The 11,989-nt window shown below is 40.7% G+C and overlaps 2 protein-coding genes across 3 annotated transcripts; one reads left to right on the top strand and one right to left on the bottom strand.

Annotated features, from left to right (window-relative positions):
• Positions 1 to 267: 267 nt before the first annotated feature.
• fcf1 (FCF1 rRNA-processing protein) lies at positions 268 to 1,818 on the bottom strand. Its single transcript, XM_061301482.1, has 8 exons — positions 1,694 to 1,818; positions 1,366 to 1,430; positions 1,226 to 1,294; positions 999 to 1,147; positions 850 to 922; positions 694 to 781; positions 521 to 615; positions 268 to 449 (listed from the first exon to the last, which is right to left on the bottom strand). Exons 1-8 carry the CDS (start codon positions 1,694 to 1,696, stop codon positions 401 to 403), a joined length of 591 nt encoding a protein of 196 aa, XP_061157466.1. The 5' UTR covers positions 1,697 to 1,818; the 3' UTR covers positions 268 to 400.
• arel1 (apoptosis resistant E3 ubiquitin protein ligase 1) lies at positions 1,784 to 11,477 on the top strand. Of its 2 annotated transcripts, XM_061301480.1 has the most exons (22): positions 1,784 to 1,861; positions 2,496 to 2,679; positions 2,893 to 3,061; positions 3,688 to 3,908; positions 4,014 to 4,085; positions 4,878 to 5,104; positions 5,185 to 5,422; positions 5,511 to 5,680; positions 5,763 to 5,943; positions 6,126 to 6,370; positions 6,453 to 6,530; positions 6,709 to 6,850; positions 6,909 to 7,030; positions 7,103 to 7,178; positions 7,264 to 7,373; positions 7,448 to 7,627; positions 7,761 to 7,886; positions 8,111 to 8,240; positions 8,341 to 8,399; positions 8,723 to 8,812; positions 8,887 to 9,062; positions 9,260 to 11,477. In XM_061301480.1, the coding sequence occupies exons 2-22, from the start codon at positions 2,532 to 2,534 to the stop codon at positions 9,360 to 9,362; spliced, it is 3,063 nt and encodes a 1,020-aa protein (XP_061157464.1). In that variant the 5' UTR covers positions 1,784 to 1,861; positions 2,496 to 2,531; the 3' UTR covers positions 9,363 to 11,477. The 2 variants fall into 2 exon arrangements, with proteins under 2 accessions (XP_061157464.1, XP_061157465.1); XM_061301481.1 differs by lacking the exon at positions 1,784 to 1,861 and having other exon boundaries at positions 2,538 to 2,679; positions 2,901 to 3,061.
• Positions 11,478 to 11,989: the final 512 nt, after the last annotated feature.

Here is an 11,989-nt window from a genome sequence, read left to right as displayed (position 1 = left end):
AATATCTTACGTTGAGATTGTAGCAAATTTAACCACATTTACGTTTTTAAAGAAGATAAATCAACAGAAAAGCATTGTAACATTGTGAAGGGGTAAAAATAAACAATAACGACTAAAATAACTGTCAACAAGATTATAATACTGTCATACTTTTAAACAATTTGATTATTCTATATTTGAAGCTCTAGTAATAAATTCTAAAAATATTTCACTTTGCATGTACTAAATCATAAAACCATTAAAAAAAAAATCAGACTTCAAGACAAATTGCATGAAATAATTTATTGAAACTGCATGATCCACATTTTTAATAGAAACACAATTGTTTGCAGTTCAAACTACTCAAAAAGGTTTAATATAGACAAAAGAAAAGTTATTTACAACAACTGCACATTTGTAACTAAAACCTTGGTGCACCGTAGTCATCGGGCATCCTTTCAATGTTGTACCTGTATAAAAAAAGAGTATTGTGTGATTACTTTTGTGAGTTCTACTTAGTCCAAGTGTAGACCGACGTTACCTGTGATTTGAGATGTACATAATGGGCACTCCGGGGATCTTCCTGATCCTTCGCTTCAAATCTCTATCCACAGTAGCCAGGATGTAACACTTGTGCTGCAGAAATAATATGAAATAGTTATCACATCCACAAAACCAGAAAACATGTTGTTCTGCTAATAGGAGATGTTATACCTGTGTTACCCTTTGGACCAGACAGTCATCAGCGTATGTTCCCGCGTGTGTACAAGGCAAGCGCTCGAATCTCGGATCCTTTGCAATCCTGCAATGCAAACACTTACATTATGACATTGAAATGAAATGGGTGAAGACATGGGAAGTTGCTCATACCTGAGCGCAACTCTGTATTTCATTCCAAGTTTTTCAATTTCAGCCATCACACAGTCGGTTATATACGGAATACCTGGATTGGAACAAAAAAAAATTGCTGTTAATAAATCTTTATAATAAAAGGATTGAAATTTGACAATCATGCTTACATTTGGCATACAGACAGTCCATCATGGACTGAACAATGTCCAGTTTGGCCTTGATGGAGAAGTTGATGAAATTGGTGTCGATTAGAACGTGGTACGGTGGACCGAGCTGAGTGTTGTATTGGAAGAATAAACACGATGCATACTTGGGGCTGTGCAAACAGAGAAGAGACAAATCAAACAACCAGGTCATAGTCCAGGTTATAGTGAAAATTCAACTGGCCACCTACACTTCTCTCTCCTTCAGCGCTGAAGGATCCTTTTTCTTTTCTTTGGCTTTGTGGCGATCTTTCTCATTTCTGCAAAACGAGTGTGAGTGTCTTTTAAATTCAAATTAATAACCATAAAATGACAACAGAGAACAACTCACACTCGTTGATCTTTCAAGCTGATCATCCGTTTCATTGCAGCAAACTTCTTTTTTTTCTGTTTCGGCTACATGAGGGGGAAAAAAATCATCCTTGGTCATGTTGTACATCGCACAAAAAAGTCATCCTTAACGTGGAGATAAACGTATGTATGCTCGTTATTACCGATTTTCATTTTCGTATCGTAAGACGCTAGGCTAACAATGTTAGCTCGAAGCATTGATCTGCCAAAGCTTCGCCAACTAATCAACACAAACTTAACGTATTAAACACAACAGACTAAACTCTCGCAACATTATGCATGTCTGCACATACACAAAGTGTACATACCATGCTTGAAAATAATGATTTAATCTCTGACGATCCACTGACGGAATGCTACAGTGGCCCTCGTGTGTCGCGACACAGTTGTGACGTCATCATTCGTCGACGCACTTTGCGTATTTTCCGGTTGTTAGGTGCACAGACTGCACTGTTGTGATGCGAGAAATATCCGAGGTAAAAATGCTATTTTTTTTATAAATGTACGAAACACCTTGTTGAAAGGTTGTGAATGTTATCGTTTAAGCGTACGATGTGCTTCTTCCTACATGTCTTGGTCTTTTATTGACTTATTTGACGCTGTTTGCTAGCTTTGTGCTTACTGTTGTTAGCGTCATAGCTACCCGGTTTTAACCTTTGAGTTGACCCAGATGATGTATTTGTGCGATCTTTGCATCTATTTTGCCAAGTTGCTCAAGTCGATCATGTAAACTAAACGATTCCCTTTCCCGTGTGGTGTTTTCGTCATATATTGTCTAAGAATAACCCCTAGCTATCACGTCATGAAAGCTTGTTGTGACGTCATAAATACCTGTCCTCATTCTGTTGGATTTTGTAGAGGTCAATCAGGTAACTTCTTCCAGGTCATTGAAATTGTGTCAAACAAAAGGGCTATTGTTATTCTCACATTTGCCCGGCTAGTCCTTGAGAGCGCCTTATTAATATTCATGTTCGTGTAGTTGAACCAATCACAATGCAAGCTTATTGCAATGTTAGGTTTAGAAGGAAGTGTTTCCTCAAAATCACTTCTTAACTGTTGTATTTCTCGTCATGCTTTGCAGTGCTATCATTGTTGTTGTTCTTTCACTAGGAAATTAGATAGTCAGGCCAGGGGCACTATGGTCTGATGGACCGCCGCTTCTTCCTGACCTTCCTTATCTGCTCCGCACTGTGGATCTTCTTCTGGGAAGTGCGCTGGAAGAAAGGCAAAGACGGTCAGATTGAGGAATGGCTACGAGGACACCGTCTCTCTCAATACAAGCATTTGTTTGAAGGTCAGTGTCCATTGGGCTGGTGATAAAATAGACAGATGTATTTGTTACACGGCCCTCCAGAAACATGTTCAACCAAGTTGTCTTATTCGTATAACAGAACACTGCCTTTGCCATGTGCCCCCTTAAGGGAGGGAGGACTTGTTTTAATGTGTGAAACTAATTAGTGGATTTTCTGGCTTCTTCATAGACAATTTTGATATGGTACTCTGTTAGATGTGCAGACACTGGAGGAGCTAAGTCTGAGTGTCCTGAGTCGCTTGGAAGAGGTGGTGAAGGAACAACAGAGCTGGAGGGAAATCGCTGAGGCTCACATTCGACTGCTCCGAGACTTTGCCTTTCAGGAGTGGCTTTGTTCTCAGAACCTAGGACATTTTTACAAAACGTAAGTTCATCGGAATGCTCCGAGGACATTTGCTGCATTAACACAGACTTCTACTGAGGGAATCAATTTTTTTACGGTGGGAAACTATCAATGAAAAGTTAGGTGTTATATAGCTATGCTTTTACTTGTTACTTAATTTACCTAATCAGTTATTTCTTCCATAGCATTTTCGTTTATGAATGCCGAATTGAATGAATTATTTCACATTTTAATCGGCAGACTAATTATATATTTAACCAAGATTAGATTTGATCAATGAACAAAATATAATTGCCTAAATAGTTTTATTTATAAATATATATATGTGTGTATGTATATATTGTGTAAATGTATTAACCCTATTAACCGGACTATAACTCGCATCAGCAATACATTGTGAAGAAAAAAAAGAAAACCAGTCACACTGGACTATAGACCAAATTTTTTTTTTTTTTTTTTTAAATGCTGTATTATTCAGAATTTTATAAGGCAATATAAAAAGCTTATAATGTTAAAGTCATGTCATTTACCCTCGTTGTTCTCACATCACCGTTAATGTGAAAAAATGGATCGGGCGGTGATGATATTTGTGCACGTTCAAAATTAAATGTTGGCATGCATGAAATCCCTTTTCTTATCCGCTACAGGCTGAAGACTTTGGGTTATATGAATCTGGACGATCTGTCACAGTTCAACAGTCAGCTGCCCCTTTCCCTGGCCGCCTGGGGGTACTACTACGAAGACTACCTCAGGTTGTCCACCGGCATCAAGATCCTCCGCACCTCACGGAGGAGTCGTGACCAGGACTACGAGATCCAGCTGGTGCGCAGTCTTGCTGAAAGGCGTCTGAATGAGAAGTGGTCCTTCGGTGAGATCGGTTTTTCATTTTGTCCTTCAAGTACGAAGACCGTATTGTCCCACTTAAAGTCATCACACCGTTGTATTTTTTTTTTCTTCTTCATGTCTTTTGCAGCGGGTGCGCTCCTATTCGGCTGTACTGTGGCACTGTGCTTCTTGATAAGGGACCTCATGTTTTACGTGATTGGTGAGTCCATATTGAAGATCACAACTTCTATTTAAGCAACCAGGGTGTTTTGTTTTCCGATGGAAATTTGATTCCCACGAATATAAAGGGTGTCGTCTAGATTGTCAGACTTGACCTTGGTGTACTATATTTTTTATTTTCGAGAATGACCCATCACATGGACCACCTTCTTTATGTCCCTAATGTAATTGAAGTGTTTTTATTTATTTTTTCAGTTGTCTTCCTTGGCTTTAGAGTACAGTGAGTTATTATAAGTTATGATGAACACATGATAGGACACCAGGAACACAGTTTTTCTTTTCTGTGCTCTTCAATGAAGTCAAACGTCGGAAACCTCAGCGCGAGTCTAATTTAACGCCTGTTGATAAAAGCACCCATTTTAAAGCAGCGTGTTATGATAACAAGAAACTGCTTTTAATTCGTCTGCTTTTATTAGAACTGCACTTCTGGTGTCCTCCGTTGACTGGGATTTTGTTTGTTTGCTTTGTGCCCGAAGAAAGGTTTGCCTTATTATCACTTTTGAAAATCATTCACTGGCAAAGCAACCAACATTTGATAGAGAACTGGGGGGAGCCCTTTCTTAGAAGAACATTAATAACGAGCCCCGAGAACTAGAAATTCATGATAAGACCATTTTGGATTTGTGTTCGATTTACAAAATCTATTGTGCATGTCGAGCCATCAATATAGAAAAGACTGATGAGCTTCGATCCAATTATCGGCAGGATCCAGGCAAAGCACTTGTCGAGTTGTAATTCTCCTCCCGTTGTGTCTCCTCACATCATCCGGCAGGTGGAATTACTGTTTCCATCATTGCATTTGTCTTCACCATCAAGTTCCTGTGTGAGCTTGCAGCCCGGGTTGTCAGCTTCCTGCAAAATGAGGATCCGGGCCGGCGCGGCGACCGCAGCATCTACGACTATGTGCGGGGCAACTACCTGGATCCGCGCTCCTGCAAAGTGTCCTGGGATTGGAAGGAGCCACAAGAAGTGGGGCAGACGATGAGCTTCAGAGTCCAAGTATTGATCTGCTCTCGGGCTCTCAACGTCACTCACCGACTTGAATTGTGACACTCATCTGCAATTTCCTTTCTTCTCAGCTGTTCTACAAGAACGGCCAACCTTTCCCGGCACATCGGCCCGTCGGCTTGAGGGTCAACATTACCCACATTGAATTGGCTCTGGATATCCCTGTTACACAGGAGGTCTTAGTAGAAACAGAGTCACACGTGGTCAAAGTCACTTTTACCGTGCGCAAGGCTGGCCGCTATGAAGTTGCCGTCAAACTTGGTGGCCTCAACGTGGCCTACAGCCCTTATTATAAAATTTTCCAGCCAGGTTGGTTTTAATGAACTATATTTAAAGTTCTTGCATTTTTTAAAGATTTTTTTACTGATGACTCGTCGTCGTTTTTGTTCCACTCCAGGTACAGTCGTCCCATCGAAGACCAAGATAGCCTACCATTTCTCCACGCTGGTGCTAACACACAGCAAGGTGCACACTCTGCAGATTGAGCCCAGAGATGAATATGGAAACCCCACCAGTAACTCCACATCACTCACAGATGAGGTCAACTACAGCCTTCACATGCACTCTGTAAGGGAGCATCTTCAATTTTGAAAAAATGGGAATTTGAAAGCTCGCCGCCATTGCTCTGTCATCGTTATTTGTGTTGCAGCTGGGCACGGTGGATGACGACAGCATGGAGGGCTTCTTCAGTAAGGCGGTGTCCCTCAATAAGCAGCAGTGTCAGGTTCTGATGAAATTGACCTTGTGGAAGACCGGTTGCTTCAGGGCCCGCATCGCTTATATGGATCAGCCGCTCAGCAATGGGGAATTTGACATTATTGTTCTCAATGGTGGGTAAATTGAATTCAATGTGTTTGTTGCAATTCTCCTATTCTGTAATTTTTTTTCTCAAATATATGTAAAATATATTGTCATCTAAAAGGTATTAAAAAATAGTTAAAAAAAAAAAAAAAGATCAGTCATTTCCTGCACTGTTGCTCAAGCATGCTGCAACTTTTTCCTTGACTGATAGAGGATGAGAAGGCCTACGTGGAGAAGAATGTGTCCACTCCGGGCAACAGCATCTACTTTGAGGCGTACCTCTACAGCAACGGGAACTACAGCAGCTCGCCGTGGCAACTACCCCCCTCCTCTTTGCTGGCTCCACAGAGGAGGCCATCCATGGGGGAGGAAGAGGACGAGCACGACTCTCTTGTGGAGGGCCAATCGGAGAAAATCAAGAAACCAAAAAAGGTCTACTGTTACATATCGCCAAAGGTAAGTGGATTGACAGAGCGCTATTGGAACATTTGTAGCTATATACGATATTTATAAATTTACTTTTTTTTTTTTAAAACAGCAACTATCTGTGAAGGAGTTTTACCTGAAAATTATTCCATGGCGCCTTTTCACTTTTAGAGTTTGTCCTGGAACAAAGGTAAATAAAATGTTTTTTTTCTTTTTTTTTCTTTTTAAACCTTTAAGACTCAACCCACCTTAAATGTATTTTTTTTTTCTACTCAGGTTATGCCAACCATTTTTTTTGCCTTAAAAATGATGCAGTAAACTGGATTGAGTTTGACACGGAATCATCCTGCCAATTTCTCGTCTTTCAGTTTACCTATCACGGTCTGGACCCCGTTCACAAGTATTTGACGCTCGTGGTGGATGATGGAATACAGGCACCTGTGGAGCTCAGTTGCAAAGAAAGAAACATCATGGCTGCCACCTTCATCCGCTTTCTTCACAAAAACATAGGTTTGTTTTTCAAGTTTAATTCACAAGTTCGCTTTTCTAACACTTATTTTGTCCACAGGCGGCTCCGAAACGTTCCAGGACAAGGTGACCTTCTTTCAACGTGAACTCAGGCACATTCACTCAAAGCGACCTCGCACCAAGATCTGCCTAAAAATCATCCGGCACTCCATTCTTGATTCCGTGAGTGTTTTTTGTATCCAAGAGTAGATAAGGTGATTTATGAGCTCTTTGTGAAAAATCTCCCTGTGTCAGTCCCTGAAGGCAACGCGGAACTTCTCACTGTCAGATTGGAGTAAAAACTTTGAGGTGCTCTTTCACGATGAGGAAGGTAAATCAAAATGGTTTAAGACAATCGTAAATAATTGCTACATTTCCTTGGAATGCCAGAGTAACATTTTGATGATGCTCTGCAGCTCTGGACTGGGGAGGGCCTCGCAGGGAATGGTTTGAACTGATATGCAAGACTCTCTTCGACACGTCCAACCAGTTGTTCACCCGCTTCAGTGACAACAACCAGGGCCTGGTGAGTTGCATTCACTTTGTGGGTTTTTAATCTTAAACAAAAAGTCACGACATGGTCATTCGCTGGTCATTCAGGTGCACCCGAATGCCGAGCGACCGGCACACTTGCGACTGAAAATATACGAGTTTGCCGGCCGCGTCGTCGGGAAGTGCCTGTACGAGTCTGCGCTCGGCGGGGCTTACAAGCAACTAGTCCGAGCTCGCTTCACGCGCTCTTTCTTGGCCCAAATCATTGGTCTCAGGATGAATTACAAGGTATGAAATATTAGACCTGCTCTCATTTAAGTTTTAGCCACCAGCTGCTCTGCATCTAAACATTTCAAAAGGAGACCCCGATCACTATTGAGAAGACAAAATGTTTATTTCTTGTCCTCCTCCACATGTGTAGTATTTTGAAACGGATGACCAGGAGTTGTACAAGACCAAAGTGTGTTTCATCTTGAACAACGACGTGAGCGAAATGGACCTGGTGTTTGCTGAGGAGAAATACAACAAGTCGGGACAGTTGGAAAAGGTGAGGGCCTTTATTTTTTAAAGATCAATACGTCGTTTTGCAGGTGATAGCATCGGTAACGCAAACAAAAGAGAAGCCAGGTTGTTTAATTGGCAAAATTATTTTATTCCAAATGAAAGAACATTTAAGGTGGTGGATCACTGTAGCTTAGCAATTTTGCTTTCTCACGGATTCTGTCCAAATGCTTTTCCATCTTTGAGTTTTAGTATTTGTTTTTGCCCCAGGTGGTGGAGCTGATCCCAGGCGGAGCCCAAATTGCAGTTACCAATGAAAACAAGATTCATTATCTCAACCTGCTGGCCCAATATAGATTGGCCAGTCAGGTGAGGGATGAGGTGGAACACTTCCTGAAAGGTACGCAAAAGCTTCCTGCTATTTTCTCGCCCCCACCCTCGTGCATCTTTTTCAAGGGAATGTACACATAACGAGTGTAATGTTTCCACATCTATCGCAGGTTTGAATGAATTGGTTCCAGAAAACCTGCTAGCCATATTTGATGAGAACGAGTTGGAGGTATGTGCTTTTTGAGATTGAAGTTATCGAAAAGCAACTTTTTATTTAATAAGAGACACATTGGGGAGTTTGTGCCTGCTGGCTCGGCCTGCCCTTAAGTGTGAAACCTAAAATCTCATAAAATGTGTCTGGTGTTTAAAAGCAAACAAACCCAAAAAAAGTCATTATTTATTTAGGCCAATCTTGAAGATTGAGTATGAAATTAAACTGCTTCGGAATCATAATTTGGAGTGCTCCATTTACATTGACAATTTATTTTAAGGGGTTGGTGGGGCATTAATTGCTTCTGGTTTTTTGCTTTGTGCTTTATTTGCTGTTTTTAGTTGCTGATGTGCGGCACCGGTGACATAAACGTGCAAGACTTCAAGGCCCACGCCGTGATCGTGGGCGGATCGTGGCATTTCCGGGAGAAGGTCAGCCGCTGTCTCCCATTGTCTTCGCCTCAAGCCAGACAACGCTTATCAGTGTCCGCTTTCGTCCCCCGCAGGTGATGAAGTGGTTCTGGGCTGTGGTATCCAGCTTCACTCAGGAGGAGCTGGCTCGCCTCCTGCAATTCACCACCGGCTCCTCGCAGCTGCCCCCCGGAGGCTTCAACACGCTGTGCCCCTCTTTCCAGATCATCGCTGCCCCCACACAAAGTACCCTGCCCACCGCACACACCTGGTTAGTACAGTTCATATGAATAATTATTTTTGCAGTATGTGCATGATGAGTCTTCAATCTTTTTTTTAAATGTTTTGTACTTTGAAACTCAGACATTAAATGCATAACAGACTTCACAGAAGGTCAATTCATACCTAATTTCTATATAAAAATGATCTTTATTTGTTTCTTACCTTTGATATTTTTCCCGTGTGCAGTTTCAACCAGTTGTGTCTCCCCACCTACGACTCGTACGAGGAGCTGCACAAGTTGCTGAAGCTGGCCATCAGCGAGGGCAGCGAAGGTTTCGGGATGCTCTGACGGTACTCTGGAGAGACGGGCCACTCGTCAAACCCCTTGCAAAGACTCGTTAGGACGGGAAGGGGTCCCAGGAAACCTCCCAGACGACTGCGCTGGAATCCTATGAACTGGTGTATGTACATAAAAAACTTTTCTATTAGGAAGCCACAAACTGTAGAAAAAGAGGCTAAAATTTGAGCTTCTTTTTTGCTCTTACTGCTGACTTATCTGATTTTTCTGGATGACACTAGAGCAAAAAGGCCTTGAGTATTATTGTACAAACTGAGGAAGACTAAAGTTGAGGCAGCAAACTCACATGGGATGTGGCTGCCGTCTGCATCGCGAGCACTTTGGCCTTAAACCATCAGGGACTTGACACGTGTTTGTAAATATATACCGCCGCTTTTATTTACTTGTATATATACACGTGTGCACACGGGAGGATTAGGGCCACACAAAATAAAACTAACATTGGAAAATGAGACGGAAATTAGTCTGAAAAAAAAAAAGCCATAATAACTGAAGAATAAGGTTGAAATTTCATGAGGTACTTTCATCAGTAAAGGTGAAGTGTTTGATAATAAATAAATTCATGTCATCAAGTTGAGTATGTTAGGGTTCCACTATTTTTACTTAGTTCCACTTACATTCTGATTTAATTGTTTTAACAATGAACAATATGACCCGTCTCATGCTTGTACAATTTAATTCCAGTTATACACCATTTTTTTTCAGAACCTTATAACGTCATTCCTGAAAAAGAATAATAATCATCTTTATTACTTTAGTCAAAACATTTTTTTTTCTTTTTCCTTGTAACATTCTGGCTTTACTTTGATAGATTTTTTTTCAAGTGTGGTCTTAATACTCCTTTTGTGTTTAAACACAGTGGACTTTTTCCCTTTCATGTGACCTTTTATGAAGAAGGGTTTTGATTCATGTCAAAGTTTAATTTATTGACAGCTTTTTTGGGGTGTGGCGTCACATTTAGAAGAACCCACTCTATTGTTTGTGTCTGTTTTTAGCTTATTGTGTCTCCGAGGAAATATTTTATGTTGACCCACCCTTCTGTTTTAGGAGCGGTAACGGGTTTTGTGTTGAGTCTTTTTTTAAAGGCTGCCTTATCCATGCTTGGCCTCTGATTGTATCCAGAGACGTGTACAGGTGAGTGGCACGGTCGAAAACAAATTGTTAGATAGCACGCAGGGCTTAACAAGGCGTGTTTTTTTTTTTTTTGTACCACTCCCGGCCTTTTATGGCTTTACCTCAGCATCTCCTATTGGCCGCCTATGCATCACATGACACAAGTGTACAGTGGCTTTGAGCCACAGTTTTCATAGCTGCCTCCTTTCCCGCAGTACACACCTTGTTGTTGATTCCGCCCCAAGCTATTTTTTTTTAGAAGAATCTTCTTAAATACTGCTGAGTTGAAATGTAACAATCGATGTAAATTCATAAAGACAAACGTGAGGATGCTCCCAGCTCCCCTCAAGAATATTGAATGTAGTATTTCAATTTAAACATCTATTAGATCTTAACACCAGAGCGAAGCAAATATTATTTTTTTTACGGAAAGCTTTTGTTTTGTGCAATGTAGGTTTATTAAAAAACAAAACAAAACAAAAAAACGGTTTTTATGTGCTTAACATATAACCTCTGCACTATTGTAGTGTACTAATAGGTTTTTTGTTTTCTAAACTTCTAAAGCCCCAATGAACTGAACTAAGGAAAAACATGGAGTTGTGCATTAGTGATTTCATGACCGCTGACTGCTCTAGTAACGTTCAGATGGTCTATTTTTTTAAACAGGTTTTAGATTTCTTTTTTTTCAGATATTTATTTCTTCCCGCTTCCCCAGTAATTTTTTTTCCCCATCACTCCAGCCTTCACCAGAGCTCTTTACAGGATAAAAATCAAACAAAACATTTGAAGAAAAGAAATCTAAAACCTGCTCAAGTTTCTTAATGATTGCTAGATTAGACATCTTGTGGACTGTTAGCTGTTTATATTTCACCTATATAATATGACATTTAAGATAAGGAGCTTTTTTTTTTTTACAGCAGGCCTCTGATGATGAATGTTTGAGATTTCCTGTAGTTGCTTTGTTAATGAGAATAAAAATAACAAAACAATGGACTCAATGTATTTGAAATAAATTTGGAAAAGGAAATATAGAATAAAATAAAAGTATAGAAATGTTTTGAAGAAAATGCAGGATTCAGACAGCAGGGGGCAGTGTCTCCACATGGAACCTAATTCCTTAGCCTTTCCTTGAGCAAACCAGTCTGGAGGTGACCTTGAATCTGTTCATAGAAGAGCAGACATATTATGAATATACTAAACTGAAGTTAATTTTCGTGTGGTCCAAAACGTCCTGCACAACCAATCATTTTTTTTTAGATGAATTGAATTTCCAGGAGGTGGACATGCATTTGTAGTTTGGCCAAAACAGACAAGCAGATATGCATCTTGAAGTACTTGTGAGACGGGTAGTCCAGTCTTATTTTGTCCCAGCATGCACCTGGTGATTTGCATAATGCCCCCTCTCAAATTCCCCCCTAGGAATGCTTGCTAAAGAGGGTCCGCAAATCAGTCATCCTCTGGCACTTGGACCAGAGGCAGTGTACCATGGATGAAGTACTTCCTGT

Source organism: Syngnathus typhle, linkage group LG16 (genome assembly GCF_033458585.1).
Source record: "Syngnathus typhle isolate RoL2023-S1 ecotype Sweden linkage group LG16, RoL_Styp_1.0, whole genome shotgun sequence".
NCBI lineage: Eukaryota > Metazoa > Chordata > Actinopteri > Syngnathiformes > Syngnathidae > Syngnathus > Syngnathus typhle.
The sequence above is the reverse complement of the archived record's forward strand: the minus strand, read 5'-3'. Positions and strand labels throughout refer to the sequence as shown.